The 24811-nt window shown below is 43.7% G+C and overlaps 1 protein-coding gene across 4 annotated transcripts in view; it reads right to left on the bottom strand.

Moving 5' to 3' along the window:
* The window catches only part of Chd7 (chromodomain helicase DNA binding protein 7), a 183492-nt gene that overhangs the window by 39116 nt on the left and 119565 nt on the right, over positions 1-24811 (bottom strand). For all 4 annotated transcript variants that reach the window (XM_006237848.5, NM_001107906.3, XM_039109764.2 and 1 more), the window contains 8 exon segments: positions 23990-24055; positions 17937-17992; positions 7731-7845; positions 4687-4770; positions 3202-3339; positions 2986-3107; positions 2405-2648; positions 1190-1366 (listed from right to left, as the gene is read on the bottom strand). In XM_006237848.5, the coding sequence (XP_006237910.1) occupies positions 1190-1366; positions 2405-2648; positions 2986-3107; positions 3202-3339; positions 4687-4770; positions 7731-7845; positions 17937-17992; positions 23990-24055 (1002 nt within the window).

Genomic DNA, 24811 nt, shown 5'->3' with positions numbered 1-24811 from the left:
CTGCTCCAAAGACTTTCTCTGCTTCTCTTAAATGCTCATTACAACAGACTGGCTATCAGATCTGGTGAGCTGCTTTCCAAAAGATCTAGGACCTTGTTAACAAGCTGTTTACTTGATAGAAAAATGGGAATGGCTACCCTAAGTAGGAAAAAAAAAATCAGTCAATCTTCTTTCCCTTCAGCAAAACTAGATTTCGCTTGTTTGTAATTGAAAGAATGGCTGGATGGTCCAACCCCCTTGCAAAAGCTGTGACAGAGAGCTCTGAAGTTCTTTTCAGTAGGCCCGGTCTTTAGAAAAACGAATACAGCCCTGAACACACAGGTTCCTTCCCATCACCCACTCTCAATAACAAGAGATCTTATCAATCTACAGAAGCTCCTCTACTCTGCCAATTCATTCTGCCTGCATGGTAGCGACTTTCTTTTTCAAATGTACAGTAAAAGTGAGAGGCTGGGCTGGGGAGCAGGCTCAGCAGACAAAAGCACTGAGTTCAGTTGCGGGAACTCACATGGCGCAGAGAACCACTCTGTCCCCTCACTTCCACAATTACACGATGGTACGTGTGCAACCTCAACACGCAAGTAGATAAATGTTGGGGGGAGGGACGAACAAATGGCCAAACTGTCTTGAAAACTATGGAGTGAGAGGGAAATCAAGGACAGCAGAGCTTGTAGCAACTTCTATCAGAGGATCGTACACATAGCAGCAGGCACGACAAATAACTAATTCCTGATATGCTTAAAACTTGTTACCGGCAATTATTCCTACGGAAAAGAGAAATTTTCCAATGCCAAAGTAGGAAGGCATGGCTATTTCTTTGGGAAAATAAGATAATCATGATTATCTAAAACCCTGGAACGAATGTGAGGCCTCCAATACCACAAACTTCGCAGCAGCCGTAGAAACTGAACAGACATCCTGGTCAACTAACGGACAGTGTACACCTACGACTGGCCCCACCGGAGCAAAACCACATGCTGGGAAAGGTGGCCGGGCTGCCCTCACTGAGGCAGTGCTGGCCCGACAGTTAATGACACGGCAAATATTTGAAATTGACGTCGGTCAAATTATCATGACCACGCTCCGCTGAGATACCAGCAGACAGCGGTCAGGGAGGCAGCAGTGACTTCTGAACAGCTTAGTCTAAGGGGGCCGACGGGGTGTGCGGTGCCCTTCCCGGGTCACTAACCAAGTCCATCATCTTCAGTCCCTCCAGAAGCTTGCAGTTCCTGTTCTTCAGCCTGTGTGCTTCATCGATGACCACGCAGCGCCAGGGGATATTGCGCAGCTCGGGACAGTCGGTCAGAATCATCTCGAACGTAGTGATGATGGCGTGGAACTTATAGGACCCCTTTATCACTCGACCCTACGGGAGCACAAGACACCAGAGTCGTTTCACAGGACTGGCTGTGTTCATACGTTTGAGCATTAAATAAAAGCTGCTGACATGTATGTATTTAACCCTTTGGAGACCTCTGCATTTTAGGTGGCGCTGTTTTCAAGTTACAGCTGTTTCGGTTAAAATAAGAATTTATGATATTTCCTTTTAAAAAGAGACTGGAGAATGCTAGAAAAATTTAGGGTCAAATTTTCTTAGAGATCACGTGTAGAAAAGTGTCTTTAAGTCCTCCAGTCTAGTCGCAGCCCACAGAGCCTAAAAGGAAGTTGAGCGCTAAGGTGACTTTAATTTTTTTTATTTTTAAGTTTCTGTAACTTAATTTTTACTGTGTTTTATTAACATTTCTTGTAAAATACTAACATTTTTGAAATTAAAAGAAAAAAAAAATCCAAAGAGGATGAACCTTATAATTTCTTATATCTAAAGATAAAAACAGTATTCTTTTTTTTCCTTTTAACTATAGGTCACACTTTGTATGTAAAGAGTCTTTGTATATAAAGCTGCCTTATTTCCAACTATTGGACATCTACCACTTAAAGATTACCCACATTTTAGCACACGCCATCCCCTGTCATGCATGCACAATGCTTTATTGCTAATATTAGGCAGTGATTACAAGCAGTTAACTACGACAAGACAAAATCAGAACAATTACAAGAGCAAAGTACTAAACCCCTCTTTTTTGGCATACTCTAATTTTTATAAGACTTGCTATTTTTTTGCTTCTGGTCATAGTACAATAAAATGTTCCCTCTGGTCTTTTTTTTTGGTTTGGTATTGTCTTGGGCATACAAAATAGAACTAAGTTATTAATGTGTCATAGAGTTTTGTGGTCACCAAACGTTAAGTAAAATTATTCCTTATAATTAAACAATCAGAATGACAAATGCTAAAAACAGATAAGAAATCTGCAGCAAGTTTCTCGAGTTAGCAAACTCAAGGCTTCCATTCCCAAATCACAGAGATCTGAGTCTTCAACCCTCTAAAACATATACGACATTTTACCTGGGGATCTTTGAAGTACATTTCATACAACTGAATGGTCCGACGACTAGCTTGGCTCCCGTGATACACAACCACGTTCAACTCCGTCCAGGTTCGGAATTCCCTTTCCCAGTTGGGGATCGTGGACAACGGGGCAATGACTAAAAAAGGGCCATGGATTCCTTTCAAATATATCTCATAGAGAAATGTAATGGACTGGATGGTTTTTCCCAAACCCATTTCATCTGCTAAAATGCAGTTTCGCCTTTAGGGAAGAAAAAAGACAGGAAAACTTCGTGATTATTAGCTGCTACTCTCTCTCCACAGGATATACACTCCGCAGACGCATTACCCCATACCTATGCCTCAGCTGTTTTCTTAGTTCAGCGAAATATATGGTCAGAGAAAATCCTCTAACAAACAAATATTGTTTCTACATGGATCTGCCCATCTCTGCATTAATTTACTTGGTAAATAAATTAAGTATATTCCAATGGTTGAGTTTCAAAAACGTACCACAGCATTAAAATTAATACTCCCCACACTGCAAAGGATCTGAGTTACAGCATTGATTGAAAGCAAAAGGAAATGCGTTTACATACATGTTGTACCAATTGAAAAGTAGCCAGTTTACTCCCTCCAACTGGTATTCCCTGAGTTTGTTATTGTTTTTGTACTCCCTGGAACTCTCCGATTTCTTCCAGTCATCAGCAGGAGGTCGCTCCTGTTAAATAGAGTAAGTCCCATTAATGGTTTCTCGGTGGCTACGCCACTGTGGGACGCCCAAATTAAGCCCCTCCCCAGGAGCCAGTCCTCACCACGCGCTCGGTCTCCGGCTCCCTGGACATGAGCTTTTCGAACTCTTCGATCTTTGCTTGATCTAGGTCCTGCCTCAGCTCCCATGTGCTGTCTTCATAAGGGAGTGAGCACCACTTTACCAGATAGTGAGTCACGGGCTGCGCCAGGTTCAAACAAATCAGAACTGAAGTCATTGACCAAATAAATATTATATGTTAAGGAAAAGACATGAGCTCTGCTTCCCTGATCGAGACAACCCCCCAGCACTGGGGAGACTGAACTGCCCACACTTTAAAACGATAAGCACTGAAAGCAGCCTCTAGCGTACATTGGAAAGTGCATTGGTGGTTATCAATGGAAAAAAAAAATTGGCTTTTTATCTGAATCAGTAGTTCATGACCAAATATCAAGGCATAGCTAAGGAATACCAAAAAAGCCCAATCAATGTCTAATTTTTATGTAATCTAATTATTCATCAATTACACGATTTGGATTTATTATAGTAAGCCATCTAGCACATTTGTTTATGTAACTGAACAGTTGCTTACAGAATGAAAGAACACACAAATCTACTTTGTCTTCAGGGGAAAAGTGATACTGCTTGAATTCGGTCACATTAAAATGGAGGCTATGAGTCTCAGAAGACTGCAGGGCGATCTGAGTCAGTGGGAAGTCTCCTGTTAGAGAAGGCTTGGTTCTGTTGATCTTCAGTTCACAGAACAAGGCACACTGACTCGCCCAAATTATCTGCTGATGATGTAAATATGCAATGGGACAGTGTCTTTAAGAACAACTGAGCAAGACAAAGGTGTGGAGGGCGTCACAGACACGGTCTTTGAAATGCTGCAAGATTCATTATTACACAGAGTTTAGAGTTTGGAGGCTTTCCCAAGCCAAGCAAGAGCTTAGCACTTACACAGACAGCTCAGTTCCACAGAGAGGCTGGGAAGGCCAGAGCTCATGGCGGAGAGGTGCACAGTGATGGGGACAAGCTCAGTCCCCATCCTTACTTCCCTATCAGATTCTTTTATAGTCTAGGAGGTTTATAAAGCAACACGAGGCAGCCAGGTCTGGGGGTCTCAAAAAGAAGTTCTTTGTGCTACCCTCAAGGCACCTCACGAACTGAAGGGCACCAGCTGTACCAAGGCTGTCCAGTGCCAATGAATACTAACTCTCTTCCACCACAGGTGTGCTATCAATTCCACAGGGAAACTCTGTGCTCCATAACACATGTACACAAAATCTTTTGAGGTCCTTACTGACCAGGATAGAATTATGACATTTTAACGTCGTTCAGATTGAAAACCGGTTAAAAGTGAAACCATTCAGATTGAACATAAAAACTAGCCCTATTAACTCACAAAACTAATTACAAATCATTAAATTTCAGTTAAATACAGGCCAAAATGGAGACTCTGACCAGGTTCAGGCCTTGATTTTGTCCTTTCTGTCAACACATGTGAGTTGCCTGAGCCCCCCTGGGTAACACAAATGATCTCTGTTACCTCGCCCCGGTCATCTGTGCTCCGTGCAAAGTCCATTATCCGGTCAACTTCCACATAATCTGGATTGAAAAGATCATCCTCAATCTGTTCCAAAGAGGAAAAAGGCTTAAACGCTCATGCATTCATTTCTTCAGAGACGTAGTAGTTCACTTTGCACTAGGCAATAATATTTTGGGCCACAGCAACACAAAATTTATATTTGACATCTTCTATTATATTAATTGAAATGCTACAATTTAACAGAATCACTCCCCGTGAGGAAATCAAACTTCTCAGACTTTGTTAACTGAGTATTTTAATTACTGTGTGAAACCTTCTACTGTGAGGGAATGTTTAAGAATATTTCAAATGAAGTGTGAAATTACAATTCACTAATGGGCAATCCAAAAGGCTTATGGCATGCAATACATTTAGCATTCTCAAAAGGACAGTCTGCGGTGAAGAGTCAGAGCCACACACAGGATGTGCGAGCGCATCTAAGAACGCTGTCAGGCACCACGTACAGAATGTTAGCAGAAGCCACTAACCCTGAAATCAGCGGGTTTCACATTTGACTGTGAGCATGTTGGAAAGCCTTGCCAATCGATATTCCTACCTCATTTAGAACAACAATCTCCCGCTATCCCTAAACATTCCAATAACTTATTTGTGCTGGATACTGAGTGTTTGGGGAAAAGAATCCAAAGTAACCTTAAACAGAGTTACTTAACTAGTTTAACTAATATGCTAGCAGTATTTACAGAAGCAAAGTAATACTACTTGTTTGGAAAGAATTCGAGAACGGGATACGGTTCAGGTGAAAGAATGGATTGTGGCCATGGAAGCTATAGGCCATGTCTTGCTCTAAGAAGCCCACGTCTGTGAAAATTCTGACCTGAGTCAGAAACAGAGACGCATGGTTACATGTGCTTGCAGATTAGCTTAGTAACCCTTTGCAATGCTCACATGCAAAAGGTGGCTTAGTCAGTTATGCCTCATTCTTTGCCACTCTGGCTACTGGACCCACTTAAAATGTCCAACCTGGGTGCTTTGGACTGTGGATTAGGAACCAAACAACGCAGACACAAAAATGTGGCTCTGCTGCCACTAACCCTGAAATCAGCGGGTTTCACATTTGACTGTGAGCATGTTGGAAAGCCAGGGTTTTTCCAGAGAGGTGAGCAGTAAGAAAAAGAATACACTAGTGGTCATTTGATTTAAAGCGTTAACGTTCCGATGAAGTTAGCTTTCTCAAAGCATCTGGGTTTCGGTCAATAGCGTGTACAATTATTTATATACAACGCGCGCAGTAAAATACTCCACGAACTACCCTTGGATGCCACAGGCTCTTTGAAAGACCACTTCCTTTTCAACACGAGCTTCAATACCCAACTTATTCTCTCCCACATCCCTTTCCAATGAGGGAGAGCTCTATGCCATCAAGCATATGATAGACTTCCTGGCCTAAATGTTTTTTCTAAATAGACTGTCAGTTCAGGAGAGTCAGGAGGCCAAAGCTTCAGCGAAGACTGCAAAAGCAGTCATAGCCAGACATCCTAAAGGAACAGAGTCAGGGAAAGTGTGAAGCCATGATCACTGAAGGGTCTGTGTGTATGTAAAAGAAGGGGTGGACAGGCTGTATTTTTTTCTACTAACTCTCACGCAGGATAGAACTAAGGTTTCTAAGCTGCCATTTTACCAGGATGCATCCTGGGTACAAGTGACATATGCGGACAACAGGTTCAGAGAAATAGGCTGAATATGAGGGCCAGGCACAATTCCCTAAAGAATGTGTGACTACAGGAGCCAGAGTCCAAGCGAACTTAACAAACAGGACCGTGATTTAAGGATGGGAAAAGCTCACACTGAACTTCCCCTTGTTCCTCCTGCTGAACCTCACAAAAAGGTCAACAGGACATATGGCCCCTCTCTCTAGTGATACTGTTCACCCAGGGTCTCAACATTTCAGCTTAACTTTCATAAAGAGGGGGACAAGAAGTAGAAAGGCACTGCTTTGTTTTCCAGGACAGTCTTTCAAAGAAAAACCATTCTAATGGTCTCGTAGGTGGGAGAACTGAGCTGCACCCAGGAACCCGAGCCTCCCAGGATCAAACAGCAGGAGGGTGAGACCAGAGAAAACAGCGCCAGACGCCCCAGGCGCCCTGCAGCTACCCTGAAGACAGGCTCCAGAAAAGCACACACTCGACCCAAGTAAGACTCTTGTGGGCTCCCATGGCATCAAAATCCTTACCCATCTCATCTTCCTCATCTCCACAAAACGCAAACATGAAAGGCAGCTGTCCAGTAGTCAGCATTCACAGCCCTATCCTTTGCAGCTTATATCCAGTTATTTACTCTTTATTTACTTTTTGCCTTTTGCCCCTGTCGATGTGGAAGGACCGAACTCAGAGTCTCACACTTGAGCAACACAAAACACCTGGCTAACTCCTTCAGGAGAACAGCTAAGAAACCATCAAGTAATCTCTTTCAAAGTTGGTGACCTCGAGTCCAGAGAGCCAGCTACGCACTGGTGCAAGCATCCTTTGACACATAACTGATCGTGTCGGGAGCTGGTCCTCTCCTCCAAGGAGATCAGATATCTCTGTCTATCTATATCTGATAACCTAGAACAAAGAGAACCAGGGTAGGGGACACTGCCTACCCTCTATGCAGTGCTGCACAGCATCTGTTTGGTGACCCCCGGTAAGAGGCACAAACTTGAGCGACCGCCATTGGTCCCCATCAGCATAAACGGAAGCCTTTGACCTGTTCTCAGCAGACCTCTGTCTGCTTTGTCCATTTCTCAGCTGCACGCTCACTGTACAATATTAATCACACCATCACACCAACACCACATGTCATAAGAGCCAGCATTTTCTAGACGAAGACAACAGGAAGAATGAGAAACTTCCTGTTTACAAATTTTAATGATAACAGTTAACCAATATGCAAGTAACAGTACCAAACCAGTCTTTGGGACAGTTTCTGGTCCAAAAATTCAAACATTGGGATATTTAATAAAGAAAACATTTCAAAATTCAAAAACTAACCAGGTTATTTCATACCTCTGAAAGGAATTTGCTCTGGCCCTGTTTTGATTTAAACCGTTTTATCTTTTGCTGAATCCTCTTGTCTTTTTCCAGATCTTCTACTGATGCCCATTGACAATGAAGATAGGAGCTGGAACAGGAAAAGAGTGCTCTTGAACATTCAGAGAGAAGTCATCTCATTTATGTCTTACTAAAAAAAAAATCATCAAAAAGATCACTCACTCACACACACTCACACACACAGACACACATACACACAGACACACACACAGACACACACACAGACACACACACTAACATACACACATTCAACACACATACACACACACAGGGACACACACACAGACACACACACTAACATACACACATTCAACACACATACACACAGGGACACACACACAGACACACAGTCACATACACACACGCAGACACACACACACACTCACACACATACTCACACACTCACAGACGCTGACACACGCAGACAGACACAACACACACACACATACATACACAGAGACACACAGACACAGACACACACACACAGAGACACACACCTCTACTTAATGATAACGATGGTGCCAAGCATGACCCAATATAGTCACTAACATTTGAAAATAATTGAAAATCAATAATGTAATAGAACTGAAAAACTGCTTTAGGCTTTATCCACTGCCCATTAGAAACCAAAACCAAAAAAACTTAAAAGATTAAAATCAAACAATCGAACAGAAAAGAGCCCAATAACAAGTTGTTTTCCTAGGTTAACAGACCACATGTCAGTATCAAACAATGAGTACTAAACGGTGGCCTTAATTATGAAATGTTTTGAGCCTTTTAACTTTGAGAAATAAAGGAGTTTTATCAAATTAAAAGGATTTAAGTTTAAAGCCCCAATTCCTTTGGGGATAAGGGGAGTAGTGCGTCCCTAACTCACACAGGGCCTATGCACAGGCCCTTACCATTAGCCACCGGAGCCAAGGTGCAGCTCTGGTTCCAGCCCAGGCCCCTCCACCATCATTCCTGTGTTATTAGCTTGTGTTCTTCTAAAAGCTTGCAACAATGTTGCTTAATACGTTTCTTTACCTTCCTTCACCTGAACATCCTCTGAACCCTCCCTTCTGCTTCTACCTGACTTACAAGCACAACACTTGCTCTTTGATGCCTTCCACAATGTGCTGCTTTGGGCTATTTGATAGTTTGGTACTGTGTTGTCCCATCTGCCCATCACTGCCCCAATAGCTACCATCGCCTTGTTTTTCTTTCTGGTGATGGCATGAAAAAGCTGATGCTAAGCTCTGGGGTCCAGGCCTGAAATCGTTGCCCCTGGGAGGCAGAGGCGAGACGAGAGTATGTTCAAGATCAGTGTTCAAGACATAGAAAACCCTATCTTCAGAAAACTAAGGGGCAGGATGGAGCTCAGTAGCAGACCGTGTTGCAAGCATGTGCAAGGTTCTGGCTTCCGGCTCCGTCATCACTGAGACTGGAAGAAACAACTCTTCTAGCATCAAGACACTGCTACAGAGTAGCAAAATATCTCGGAAACCCTTTTCTATTGATATCTGTGTCCTAATATGTATTTTCAGATGTAGGGCTGATGAAACACTAAAGTGAAAGAGAAGAGTATTTTAAACAGGAAAGCCTTATATAAGTAGGGATTCGTATAACTCCCAACACACACTCAGAAAACAAACAGAATGTGCATGAAAACATGCAGATAATTATCATGAGTAGTAAGGTAACAACTACTGTACTGTCTGCTTCCAACGTGGACGGATTTCTAGTAAGTAATTAACTAGCGCTACAACCACAATCAGAAAACATCAAGTGACCTACTCTTGCCAACTTTCTAGGTAGCTGACAGAGAACACCACCACGGTAGTTAACGTTTTTTGCCTTGAGAAGGGGACAAAGACATATGGAGCCACTAGAAAGGCTCCAAGCTGGATACAAGCACTTGGGCTAGCACAGGCTGGCCCTGCTCTGCCACCTGCAATCTGACGTTTTCGGTCAGAGACTCCAAGGTTTCCCTTGATACCGATAACTCCTGGAGGGGAGGAGTAGGAAAGGAAACAGAGTCAAAGGCTGCATATTGTCTCTTGTTCATTAAGGCAACAAAGTAGAACTCTCTCTCACAGACTAGCTAGTACTGAAAGCAAGAGGCAAATGCTCACGGACGGATCAACTGTGAGAAAGACGCACTGTTAAATGGACGGATCAACTGTGAGAAAGACGCACTGTTAAATGGACGGATCAACTGTGAGAAAGACGCACTGTTAAATAACCTTAAGGAAGCCTTACAAAAACCATCGGAAAAGCAAAATTTCTTTTCGAGACATAACTTTAATAATATTTATATGTAATGATGAAAAAGATGGTACAAAGGGGAAATTAATTAGATCATTTCTACATTCGAAGTAAAATGCTAGCAAATTTCCCATACTGATTTAAGAAGACAGCAGATGAGCCAGCAAGAGAGAGGGCTTAGTGGAAAAAGACGCTCACCACCAAGTCCAGTGACCTGAGTTCAATCCCCATCGTGAGAGGGAAGAACCAACTCTTACAAGCTGTCATCTGACAGACAGACTGGTAAGCAGATAGACAGACAGCCTCCTGAACCCCCAGATGGGGAGAAGAGAGGAAGAAAAAAAAAAACCAAGAAAGTCAGATTTACTACAGTAACGACACGGTTGGCTTAGTGTTAGAAAGTCTATTTTAAAGTATACAGTGTTGATATTTGTCTAAGAAAAAAAAAATCACACAATTACTCCTATTGGTGCTGAACCTTGCTTTAACAAAATCTAACACTTACAGCAGCTGTTTTAAAATTCAGGATACTGGAACTGATTGTTATTTCATTAACATAATTGACTGTCTAGGCTTTAGCCATAAAGCCAGGTCTTATCAGACAAGAGACTCAACAGAGACTTTTCCACAAAGATCAGGGGTACGGAAGGCATGGATGTCTACTATTTAGCAGTATCATATCTGATGTAGCCACGAATGCTGTTAAATGAACCATCTCTATCTGCAGACTACATGATTATGTACAAAAAAACCCACTAACAGTTCAGAAAACTGATTTAAGTAATAAAGCAATTCAGTAATGTAAAAGAAAATAAAATTGGCACATGGACATTAATAAGTAGACATCATTCACAAAAACAGCCAATGAGAGGGTATTACACTTGCTCAAAACTTTCAAAACAGCAACAAAGACAAGGGATTTAGCTGTATATTTAACACAAACTGTACCAATGTCCACCATGAGATGTTTACGCGCTCTTAAAAAGGCTGAACCCACTAAAAGGACTGTCAGCTTTCTGTATATTACCATCGATATTCTACAATATAAATCCGCAAGTGTAATTCAGTGTAGAGTAAGCATTCTCGTGGGATTAGGTAAGTTCACACAAGACTGCTTGTATAAAAATAAATATGCAACAAGACCCACAAAAACATTACAAACAGGGAGCATCTAGGAAACATACCAGATATTAAAGGACACTAGACAGTTCCCAGGCTGCTGAGACACGAGGAGAGAAACTGATCACAGGAGCGTCTTCCCGGCCCTCAACACTCGTCTGATTAGTGCGTTGACTCGACACGCAAGCTGTTTCTGCTTTTGTTTGTTTTGGTTTTCATCAACTTAACACAATCATTTGGGAAGAGGGAATCTCAGCTAAGAAAATACTCCCAAAAGATTATCCTTTGGGCGATGCCATCTATGGTTTGGTGGTCCTGGGTGCTGTAAGAAAGCAGGCTGAGCAGGCCATGAGGAGCAAAACAGTAAGCAGCACCCCTCCACAGCCTCTGCTCCTCTCAGTGGACTATGATTTGGTATACGTAAGGCAAATAAACATTTTGCTAAGTTGCTTTTTGGTTACAGTATTATACCATAGCAACGAAAACCTTAACTAAAACAGATATTGGTACTAAGCTGTGGGGCATGCTGTGACAGACCTGCTCATGTGGTTTGGAGGAGGAGTGTGGTAACAGGTGCATTCTGGGAAGGAAAAAAACCACTGGGTGCTCAAGAGTTCAAGAGTTCACTGGGCTGTTCTATGGGAGCTTGGCAGATAGAGTGTTGAGAGCTATGCAGACGGTGGAGGCCTGGCTTGTGAGGTTTCAGAGGGCAGTTTGAGAGTCCCTGAAACATTATTGCACTGTTCAGTATTTGAAGGAAGAATCTGTGGTTCTGGTCAGTTGGGGCTGAAGAAATGGCTGTGATAAGGAAGAGCCCAGCATGACTGAGGCGAAGCCTCCTGGCAAGTGCTTCCTCAAGGTCGGCAGGCAGGCGCTGCACAGTCCAGAGGGCGCCGAGGCTAGACGTGATGTCTGTGCGTAAGAGTCTCACATGTGACACTAGTTCAGAAAGCATGAAGGGGTCGTGGGAATGGCTGAGTGCCGTGGGCAGCCGGAAAAGGACATGAGTGGAGGTGCAGTCAACAGCAGAAGAAGCCACAGAACTGAAGGGGTCATGGAGTAAAGCGGAGGCTTTGGCGCCACGTGGCAGGTCAGAGTCCTTGAAGAGAGCCTAAGAAAAGCTATTGGTAAAAGAGTGGCACAGTCATGTCACAGATCTTAGTGTTTTGGAGATGTGGGTACCATGGACTGGCTACCAAGGACAGCAACAGGTATGGAGTGGAACCAGGTATGGGGACTATGACAACAGCTGGGTGTACTGTAGACGGCACAGTCGGAGGTAGAGCTGCTTAGCCCCTAGGGAGTTCAGAAGATCATCAAGCAGTGGTTCTTGACCTGTGGGTTACGACCCATTGGGGGTCAAATGACCCTTTCACAAGGGTCGCCTAAGACCATTCTCCTATCAGATATTTACATTATAATTTATAACAGTAGCAAAGTTATAGTTATGATGGCAACAGAATTAATTTTATGGTTGGGGGTCACCACAGAATGAGGAGCTGTATTAAGGGAATGCGCTAGGAAGCTGGCCTAGAGCGAATCCCACATGTAAGATACTGAATTTATTGCCCTGCTGGACTTCAGTTTTGCTTTGATCTGATTATAACTGTGCCCTGTCTTCCTTTTTAAAAATAACTATATAACTTACTGTTTCTATCTTACAGAGTCAACCATTAAGAGCGTTTGGAGTATTTTAAAGACAATGGACATTTACAGAGGCTTTTACCTCTAAGGGACTGGACATTCTAAAGACAAAACTTTTAATGTACACTGTGGAGCTTTATAATGTTTAGTACTGGAATATCAATATCAGTATGCGATCTCAGGGATGAGCGAGAAGGGAAAGGTTGGGATTTAATAAGCGATGTGTTTGTATATCAAGTTAAGAACGGGGTCTATTGTGGGGCTGTTTCGATGGTGTTTCTGTTTGACAACTTCCCAGAAGCTAGAGTTGTCTGGGATGAGAAACCTCACTTCAGAAAATGTCTCCATCAGCTTGCCTCTCAGAGAGTCTGTGGTGATTTTCTAGACTCATGGCTGATGTGGAAGGGCCCAGCTCACAGTGGGATGGTGGTGCTCAGTCGTATTAGAAAGCAGGCTGAGTAAGCCCTGGGGAGCAAGCAGAGAAACAATTCCTCCATGGCTTCTGCTGTAGTCCCTGCCCCCAGTGCAGGCTCACTTCTCCCACATCATAACTAAGTTATTAACTAAACCCTAAGACATGAGTCTCATCAGGAATTTGGCTCTCTAAAAACCGCATAAACACCAGGCGGGCATGGAAGCCTATAAATCACTCCAGTGCTCACAAGACAAAGCCTTGTCTGCTACGGACAGCTAGAAAGCCATATTGGTGAGCGCTGGGTTCAGTTGAGACCCTGACTCAATGGATATAGTAAGACACGATCGAAGAGACTCCCAATGCCTCCATATGCATGTACCAACATGTACATGCATACATGCAAACACATGTACACACAAACGGGAGAGAAAGAAAGAGGATGCATACATACAAACAGATATATTGCACAGGGGTATATCTCAAGTAACTGTGGAAAAGGCAGACTTAACCTTGGTCATGTGATCGATGACAGACCACAAGCAAGGCAGATGGTGATCCCATAATCTTATAAGATACGGTTGGGTGATAGAAATACTGTAACGCTACAGAACAGCAAGTTACCCATGTGTCTGTGGGAACAAGTAGAAGCTTACTGCGCTACCAAGTGCACGAAAGTGTGGCACATGCGGTTAAATACGGTAATACTCATGCCGACGACAACTGCGTTCCTGGCTGCGCATTTAGTGTCTAATCCTCTTCATTATTTAGAGTGAACTTCTACTCGCAAGCCGTGGTACAGCGGCAGCATGGTTAGACAGCTCATCTTTACCCTGCCTTGTGACTGACGGACTGACCTGCGCTGGCTGGGTCTATTTAAGGACATGCTATGACATCCACACAGTGAGGGAATTAAAGGATGGTGCGTTTCTCAGACCGGGTCTCTGTCGTTGACAAGTGTGATCACCAGACACATCGTGCCTTAGAGGAGAGTGTGGGCTAATTCTATCTTTAGAGCAGGATAGGGAAGAATGACTGGAAAGCCAGAGCCGACGAAAGACTGATACGTCTAACTGCAGAACTCTTAAATTTATTGAGGTAGGGGTCAGGAGATGCAAATGTGGCAGTCAGACACCATTGTTGGTAAGAACCAACTTTCTGGTGTTGATTTTCCTGTCATTCTTGCGGGATCTGGGGTTTAAACTCAGGTTGTCAGGTTTGCGTGTGACTGAGCCATCTCACCTTTAAATTTAAACTGTGATAAGCATGGCAGGTTAGAAGACAACGGGACTGCAAGCTCCCCGGAGGTTTTGGGCCCAAAGAGAGGCCTGATAGCCCTCGAGTCTAAAGAGCTCACAAACTAAGACATGAATGATAGGAACATGTGCAAGACGCATACACAGGGAAGTGGCACACCTTACAAAATGGTGTTCGTAAGATCAAAGGTTAACTAAGTGTCAGGGAGATCAAGAAGGCAGCCCAGCATGCTGGGAAGGCTGAGGACACCTCTGCACGCAGGAGCTTGGCACATCTCTCAACACTACACACACGGGGCTAGTATAATGGCTCAGGGATAAGGTGCTTCCTGCAACCCCAGACAGCTGAGCTTGGTCCTTGGTTCCCACTGACTCTGGTCCTCACGATGTGCAGTGGCATACATGCATGTACCCTCACATGTATGCACACAAAACAAACAAACAGATGAGGATTTACAAGATTTTGTTAAAGCCACGTGTATTTTTATGCCTTCATATAGCAATCCCGTTTTTGAGGAATTCACCCTGATGGTAAATATCCAACAAATTGAAAATATATAGGTATGCATGAGAAAAAAAATCACTGTGGCCCTGTCTATCACTACAAAATTCGAGAAGTTATTTACGAAGTCACAAACATGGGATACTGTAGAGGTGTACTACAATCACGCTGTGGAATACTACGTAGCTGTAAAAAATATAAACACACCCCCTCACAAAGACTCATGTAGTGGTGTCCAGGCTGGGACTGAAGGAGGGAAAAAAATCAAAAGGTATATCAATGTTATACAGCCTTTTAAGACAGGGAAATGCATGTGAACCTATGTGTGCACACACCTACCTATATACCTGCTGCTCGTGTCAAAGGAGCGGCAGCATTAAATGGTAGGTTAGAGCAGAAGGAAAGCTTCTCATCTGACTAATCTTTGTATATAGCTCTGACTTCTCACTAACGGTAGTGTTTCCACCAACTTAACAATACAAAAGAGATGTGTAAGATACAATTAAATCACAAACTGGGACTGGTCAACTCAACGGTGAATGGAGTAAATAGTTATGTGATGGGGACTTAGGAACTAAGGTAACTTTGAGGAAGGTATTTTGCCTGTATCTGAGAAACTTAGTATAGAACATTCTAAACAAAGGAACGAAAACAAAAAACTCAGCTAGCAATTCTCTTTTCATTTTGTTTTGTTTTGTTTTGGTTTTTGATCGGGGGTTTCTCTGTGTAGTCTTGTGGTCCTGGAACTTACTCTGTAGACCAACTCAGAGAGATCTGTCTGCCTCTGCCTCCTCCCGAGGGCCGGGATTAAAGACGCATGCACCACTAAAGGCTCATCTAGGAAGTCTTAACTCCTTTCCTGTATATTTTAAGGTTGGCAAACAAACACACACAGAGGCATAAGAGCCAAGCTTCTTATCATTGAAGAGGGGAACAGCTACCCTTGAAAAGAGAAAGGGCAGAGGGTACCCCGTGGGAGTGCTGGGTGGTGCTGGAATTATCAACTGAAGGCACTGTTCTGTGGTTACGTGGGTGGGTGCATAGGTAGGGGTAAGCACATATGTGTAACGAACAGGTCCATGTGTCTGAAGATCACGTGTGCATGTGGTTTGCAGGTGTGTACACGATCCTAGCAACACCGACTACACACAGGGGCTTCTCGGCAGCAATGAGCAAGCTCACGGCCCACATTTGGCTCCTACAGTCTCCATCTAATGAAAACACCGAAACTGATTCTACGGCTGCAGCCTGCGGAGACGGGATGAGCTGCAAGCACTCTCTGGCATTGAAGCTCCCAAAGCAACGAGGGAAAAGACAGAGCCGGCTCAAAGGGACCCCTACCAGGCACATCTGGAGTGACGTGAGCAAAATAAATACTTCTACCAGAGTGAAGAATTCAAATCTCAAGAAAATGAACCACCCTGGCTATGAATTAGCCAGGGCAGAGAGAATAAAGGCCATCCTTATGTTAAAAGCCCAAATGTTCCACCTGGAAGGGGTGAAACCAGCTGATTTAGCAAACATCGCCATATTTAACAATCTCAAAGTATTTCAGATACAGATTAACCACACACACACACACACACACACACACACACACACACACACACACACACACAAAATCCTTCCTACTGTTTTTACAACTTTCCTACAAATCTGAATTAGCATCAAAACAAGTTAATAAAAATCTTATCGAAAGTTTAATTCCCCTTTCATCTCCATAATAGTGCATAGGAAGCCAGCTTAGTCCCCGCCTTAAACTTGTTGCCTATTTGATAACTCTTCTGCCTTTGGAGCTTCCCACAAGGGAATGGATGGTGACACTTGGGTCCCACCCACTCTGTCTCCGATGTCTGTCGTCTATTGGTGCAATTATGTGTCAATCAACTCTTACCCTCAGTCCTCCATCTGACTCAAGGGAATTCCCCCTGCAGCTCATTTAGGTTACCCGCTTCGGTTTCTCTCCTTAAGGATTCCCCCATAGGAAATCACCTCATATGAACAATCTGCATAGACATAAGCTCACCATGGGGACACACGGCTGACGGCAGGCAACAGTTATTACCCATTTTACTTTATGCTGCTGACTTCAGTTTTTTTACTGACTCTCACAATGAGACTGAGAGACACCTTCATCTTTTTCCTTGATGTTTTGCTTACCTCCTCCAAAGAGTGACCCTGTATTTACACATGGCAGACCAAAGGGACAAAAGTAGAGAAGCATGGCACCCAGTGGTCACAGTTTCCTAGGGCAATGTACGCTCTTAGGCTGTTTTCACAGCCACTCCTAAAACCCTCCTTAGAAACCCAGGACTGATTCACCCAGGCTTTAGGGTGTGTCTTCAAAAGAGCAAAGCAGAGAAAAGTGATCTGTGATCAATGAAGGTGTCTGTCCTTAGCTGTCTGTCTGGTTAGGAAGAGCCTTGGTCTTCTTCAGGAGGGTAATAACCAATCCTGAAAACCATGATGATGGCTGGCCTATACAGATCCTATACAATGCAGCTCAAGGCGGCTGTGTTCAGATTAAAGCAAAACTAAACTAAACTAAACTAAACCAAACCAACGTTGGAAAGCAATCCACATGAAGTTGGAGCTTGCATTGGAGCCTGAGGGTGTCCTGGGCCAACGGACTTCTGTGGAGTACAGAGCTCTCATCTCAGCTCAGGAGAGGAACAACTGTGGAGAGCAAGAGCTGCTATTTGGGGGCAGACCACTTTTACTTTATTTCTCTATTATCACATCTGATGCTTCTTTCTGTCTACAAAGGCCTTCTTGGTTAAGTAGGAAAGTTAGTCTACTTTTACACATTAAATATTTTCTAGAAAAAAGACTGCGAGATACCACAAATAACAAAGTTAGGAGGAAACTGCCTTTCTGAGGTACCGAAGAGACCAGACAGAATTCTTCATGTTCGCAATCCTTCAAAAGTCCTGTAGCCCAGGCATACCCTTCCCCATTGAAAAGAGGAACAGTTTACTTACAAGTTTTTGTATTTCACATAAAATTCCTCAACTTCTACTTCCTCGCCAGATTCCTTCTGCAACAAAAGAAGATTGGGGAACACACTTTAAAAATCATACACTGAAGATTTCAAAAGCAGCCGCACACTCCCACATGGGGACACGGTGCCCGCGGTGGCCTTCCTGGAAGGTTGAGCGCATAGGAAGAAGCCTTAGCAGTCTGTGCTATGGGGACTGACGTACTCAGGCACATGCACGCTGCTCTACTCAACGTGTTTCTGATTGTACGGCATGAATCATTTTAACTCCTCCCTAACCACATGCAGCTTCATTCACAACAACCTGACCCCAAACCTGGCTTTCTGCCAAACCCGCAGTGTTAAGTAGACGCCAAGTGTACCATTTTCTCAGGCAGCAGCCAATTAGCAACTGCTCTCCTGAATGCCATATGTATTATTTTTGGCTGCCTCGTGGCAACTTTACATTGTGGGTTCTGTAATGTTTTAAAATATTTAAAAGACATTTATTTCTCCATATAGTTAATAACTCTAAACAAGAAACCATATAAAAGGAAACCTTGTTCTTACGGTGGGATTCTGGGCATCACTAGTCATAGTTTTGAGTTTTACTCAGTGGAACAATTAAAGCCTCTCAGACAAGATGTTTCACGCACAGCAGCAGCCAAATAAAATTAACACTTCCGATCCCACATTTAGGCAGGTTGAAATTGCGATGCACGTCCGCCAAGTCAAGAGCTTTCGGTGGTCAGACTGCTTCCAGAGGGTATGGAAGTCAGCATCGACGTTATGGTTTAGTAATATCTCTCTCTCTCTCTCTCTCTCTCTCTCTCTCTCTCTCTCTCTCTCTCCTTTTTTGATTTTGCTCTTAGGGCGTGAAACGATTCACGATATGTCAGTTTCTTAACAAGTGTTTGAGCAGATAAAGCAAAGACGTAAATCATAAACATCCTTTATCCGCGTTTCAGGAAGTTCTTTTATGCTTTACGAGAGCCCGCCAGCCTGCCTGGAGGCTCACTCATGGGTGCTGTGTGGCCTCACAGATCTTTGAAGAAAATGAGGGTAGTGTAAGAATGTGGTCGGGGCCAGGATGACAGGGGGCACATGTCTTACAAGAGCTCTCGGGCTGGCCTCCGTATATAATACTCAGACCACAGTTACAGACTACAATCTGTTTAGAATTTCTGCAAATCTTTTTTATCAGTTTCAATTAAACCTGCATTTTACACTGCTTACCACCGAGGAGAAGCCTAGACATTCTAGAATGTGGCCAACACCTACAACATCTTGTTTTTATCCCAGTGGCCTTATGAAAGGTCCTAACCACAACACAGCGTTTTAAACCAATTCAGCTTTTATTTCTCCAAAGTGAAAGGAAATGACTGCTTACACCACAAGAGGCAGCACAAAAACCCAGGTCACTTCACTGCTCTCTTTGCTTCAAGTGAAGACCCATCTAGGACCCGACGCCCCATTTCTAACCCTGCTAGCTCATCCCACTCCTGTTCAAGGTGTTTTGCGTTTATACAGAATTCGAGACTCCAGTAGAAAACTAACGATGAAAGCAGACAATGAGTCAGAGCGGGAGGCCTTACGGCATGTCCTAAAAGTCAACTCAAAGTGGATCTCAAGTAACCATGCTCTTACAAACCTGGGGTGCAATCCATATTTGTGAATTTTTGAAAAAAACGACACTCCTTCTGGGTGGAATCAAACAAACCATCATCTATGTGATGTCATTTCCTGTCTTCCCTTCTATGCTGTCCTTTCTGCCTTGCTCTTTTTTTTTTTTTTTAAGATTTATTTATTTATTTCATGTATGTGAGCACACTGTCACTGTCTTCAGACACACCAGAAGAGGGCATCAGATCCCATTACAGATGGTTGTGAGCCACCATGTGGTAGCTGGGAATTGAACTCAGGACCTGTGGAAGAACAGTCAGTGCTCTTAACCACTGAGCCATCTCTCCAGCCCTCTGCCTTGTCCTTAATGGGCTCAGCATCCCATGATTTTGGCAGCAAAGCACGCAGACCCGAACCTTCAGCAGTAGAACCTGCTTGCATTCTAGCTCCGTTCTGCTCCCTGAAAGCTATCTGTCTCCAACACAGTAAGAGCTACTCTCTTGTCCTCATCACCTCTCCCAGAGGAACCTGCCGAAACCTCCCGGCAAGAGGATCCAGAACTGTCTGGGAGAAGCAAATGGGCTCAGGGACTCTGGTTAGCAGCACCTGGAACTGGTAAAGAACCGCCGTGGGACCTGTGCCTTCTAAACGTCCCCAGGTAAACAAAACACTGTCTTCTGTCTAACTGGCCATACATGTAACATGGCCACGTCTTGCTGCAGAGCTTCAGGTACAGCTGAGAACACATTTCACATAAATATGTACATGCTATACTGATAGGATCTGGAGTCACGACTCTCTTCAGTAACTCACTAAAGACCTCTCCTTTGTCCGTCCTCCAACACCTGACACTGCCACCACCAGTGTGCGGAAACTACCACACTCTGCAGACTCAATGAACAATGATGGGCGGTGACTTACAGTTCCACACAAGCACATACGTACACACCACACTGACGTCACTCCTTGGCCAGCTACTGTTTAACCTGACAGAGCTCTGAGTACTTTAATGTGTCCGGTAGACATCTGAAAAATGGGTATTCCTTCCATTCCTTGTGAGTATAAGGAATCCTTACAGGTTACACGAAACTTGACGTTTGGATGTATGGACACATTTGTCTCACTGCTCATGTGACCAAGAACTTTACATCAGGCAAGGAGCCTACCTCTCTAACGCGGCCGGGAACGGCCACCAGCACATGATAACCTGCACTCTCAAAAGAAGGGACAGCCTTTCTAAATTAGACGGCTCCCTACTCAAAACTATACAATAATGAACAAAAACTGGAAAAGTATCCAGACAAAAAATACTAAGTTGCTTTTGGTTTAATATAGCTCACACTCCAACAGAGACTGAGAGTCACGGTCTACTTTGTGAGAAAATGTGTATGTTCGAGGGAATATGGTTAAGACTTCAATTTTATAAAACATTCTACTCTTTTTTTATTGTTTGGCCCGATTATCCTGGAAGTTAAAGTGACTTCTTATGGAGAAGACATATCATATTAAATAAGTTAAAGAAATATTTTAGGAGATGGAATATAGTTTATCCAGCATCTGCCTCTAAGATACTTCTGCCCTTATGATCCAAAAAGGACTTACTATTTTCTACAGACAGATGGCATGTAGAAAGTGTGTAACTAAATATGAGAAACAAAACACCTATGCCCTCTAAAGGTCTACGCACACATTCAGACATAACTCAACGTGCATATACAAGACCCCTCCCCTGGGGTATCTTGGGGATATTAACTTGTGTTTAGGACGATATTTAAATTGTCGTGGTGTGCTAAGCTGAGGGAGGCTCTCCCAGGGAACCGTCTGAGTTCGCAGAACTCCATTACAATGGATCCCCAGCCTTGTGGTGTTGAGGGAATGGAGGTGACTGACTTGGGAACACACTGAGCTCCTACTATGTTAGCACACTCAGGACAAGCCTGAGAGCTCACAGCCGGTTTCCACGGTACTGACAGACAGACAGACACACAGAGAGACACAGACAGAAACAAATGCATGTGTGCATGTGTGAGAGAGAGAGAGAGAGAGAGAGATTATCGAGAACAGCTCTCTTTTCACAGACATTTCTTAAATTATTCATGGTAATAGGAAGCAAAATCTCAAATTTCTTTTTGTTTCCACGTGCAATATTGTCCACGTGCCATTGTTATCAATTTTTAAAACTGATAACTGACAGCAAGGAGGACTGAAAGCACGGGCAGTTTAAAAGTTAGTGGCTTTAATGCTCGCTCGGTATCTGCTGATGGATGAGCAGATGTGGGCTCTCTACTCTCAGGCAGTTCCTGTCTTCAGAGAACTTTTCCCACCAATCTTCTCCATTCCCAGATTCACCAAGCCAATAAATCAGCGGTTCTCAACCCGTGGGTCATGACTCCTTTGAGGGCTGAACAACCTTTTCCCATGGGTCACGCATCAGGCATCCTGCTCCTCAGATATTTACACTGTAATTCATAATAGTAGCGAGGTTACAGTTATGAAGTAACAGTGAGACCGCGTTAAAGGGTCACAGAGTTAGGAAGGTTGGGAGCCGCTGCAATAAACGCTCCGCCCTCATATACAACTGCAGCAGCCCGATAGCAAGCCACACGGCGCTGTTCATAGATGGTGGTGGTGGCATCCGTTCCTAATCCATGGGTACCAAGTTCTCCGAAGCAGGCAAAACAGAAAGAAAAGCCATCTCCTCACCGAGTATAAATAATCTCACTAGCTATGGATAATAAAGCTAATTATAATTTCGGCTCTAAACCTAAGTGTGTCTGCTGAAGGACCATCGGTTCAACAGAAGTTAGTGCACCCCATCCCAGCAACATGCTGTTTTCCTCGAGTCACTTCAATCCGGTAAGGGACCACTCTCAGAAGCACATCAACTATATTACCATATATCTATACACGCAAACTAACAGTTCTAGGGTCATTAGGAAAAAGGCACCCTTCCGAATGAGTTAAGCGGTACACATGCCTGTTTCAACCGGTGACAAACCTGGCTTGGTTTTTATCATTTAACCCATCAGGGCATGAAGCTACAAATCTAGTCACCAACTGCTCCCTACATGCCCCACCTTCGAGCTCGATTTGAAGTTCCCTGACTTTTGCTCTGGATAGTTTTTATAGGAGCATGTGGTGTATGAGCTGATGCATGTGCAAATCCTGAATATGTAAGAAAAAAAGCAAACCTTAGCGAGAGGTACGCACAAGCCTACTGCTGGTGCAATGGTATCTCGATGAGCTCTTAGTTTAAGAAACACGAGTTTTCTTTTTACGCACGTGTCAAGGTGTGTGCCCGTGTGTGACTGCAGGTCGGAAGAGGGCATTGGATCACTTGGAGTTGGAGTTTTGAAACATTTAGAAAGGATGCTGGAAATGGAACTCAGGTCTTCTGGAAGCAGGAAGTGCTCTTGACTGCTCTTTAGCCCCAATAGACGATGCATTAACAGAAGTACTTGTGTTAAGTGCCTGTGCTTGCCAGTGCTTTGCTGCCGGTAGTGGTGCTTTTGTCTGACTGTCTGTATTTTCCCTCAACTGATAGTTGATAAGCTTTAGAATAGTACCTACGTCCCACGACTCTCTTGGCCACTGGGAAACTATACCTTGTATGTATTTTACAACAGAACTATTCGGGCTCGACTGGCTGACCTAAATCCGAGATACCTACTTTCCAGAGTCACAAGCTCAGCATTCTCAAGTTTGGGCACAAAGGCAGCCAACGTGGAGTAGAGAATTTCCAGTGGTTAGAGAAAATACCAGAGTTCTTCTTTCTAATGTCCCTCGGCCACTAGCTTACTTGCTCCTACTGGCAGGCACTTCCGCTTATCAATATCAACTCTGTAGCGGGAGTAAAGCTACTCTCCACACATTAAGCTATATATGCAAAAAGTTGTGAGCGGCCTGATAAGTGGCAGGCAGACCTTGCTGAGGGCAGTTCTATGGGGAGCCCCCAGAAAGGTCTTTTTATGAAGTTTTTTATGAAGAAGGCAGTTTGTATCTCTGTACGTCTTAAACAGTGCTTTGGAGTCTTTCGGGTTTCTTGCCTTCTCCAAATAGGGTTGTGCACAGGCTGATACATCTTAATGTCATTGCTTAATGAAGTCCTGGTTTCATTCCAGAGTAGTCACCCATCCCCTAACTTATATTGGGTTAGTATATCAGAGGGAATCAGAAATATCACCAGAAGTTTCATCTTATGATAACGTAATCATTTTGGCTTTCCTTCTCTTTTCTTTCTTTTCTTTTCTCTTTTTGTTGTTGCTTTTTTTGAGAAATGGTCACATGTAGAAGAAGAAGCTGGCCTCGAACTTCTGATCCTCCTGTACCAAGCACCATACCCAGCTCTATAGCGGAATCCTAAAAGGGCAGTGTGCAGCCAACAGCCTGGAAGGTCACCTCACGCGGATCCCCAGGTCTGCACGTGGCACTCACCTGCTTTTTCACTAAGCGACTGCTCATAATCTTCTCCACCACTGGGCCTTCTGCATCAACAGATTCCTGAAAAGGAGAAAGTGGCATCAATCGATCCACATGGAAAACCTTCCAACCTGTGCTGCGAAAGCAAGTGGGAAGGTGCTCCCTTTAAACCGCGTGGTCCAGGTTGGGGATTTAGCTCAGTGGTAGAGCGCTTGCCTAGGAAGCGCAAGGCCCTGGGTTCGGTCCCCAGCTCCGGGAAAAAAAAAAAAAAAATTTCAACCTAAACCGCGTGGTCCCAAGTTAGCAGTGGGGAAAAATTACTAAAAAGAAGAAGAAGAAGAAAAAAAAAAAAAAAACCCTCATACTACACAAAGGCAAAGGAAGGGCTGTGCTTATGACTTCCTGATTGTGTGGTTAATTATGGAGACGAGCAGAGTCCCTCAAGCCACAAAGCATTCACTCTGGCTGCTAAGAAAAAGTAGTCTGTGCATGGCAGCGGGTCAAAAGCAACTTCTCCTCGTCTATATTCATGGAGTGGATACTCCCTCTGCTCCGTTACTGTAGGCAGCTCTTTTCTACAGACGTTGTATAAAACACTGTACAACAATTTAACAGAGAACAAATTGCCAACCAAGCACCAGGCTGCATTTAACGGGGCCTTTCAAACTGGAAACCAGTTTGTTAACTGAAGTACGGTAATAGCAAAAAAATGAATACATAAAATCTTTGCAATAATCAATTCTGTTGCTGCCCGTGCTACATACAAACTATTTTACCCATCATTTACATTGTAGAGGAAATAAAGTGTGCCCTGCTGGGTACTCCAAGGCAGTAATT

The sequence above is a fragment of the Rattus norvegicus genome, chromosome 5 (genome assembly GCF_036323735.1).
Source record: "Rattus norvegicus strain BN/NHsdMcwi chromosome 5, GRCr8, whole genome shotgun sequence".
NCBI classification, from domain to species: Eukaryota; Metazoa; Chordata; class Mammalia; order Rodentia; family Muridae; genus Rattus; species Rattus norvegicus.
This window is presented reverse-complemented; position numbering and strand designations above follow the sequence as displayed.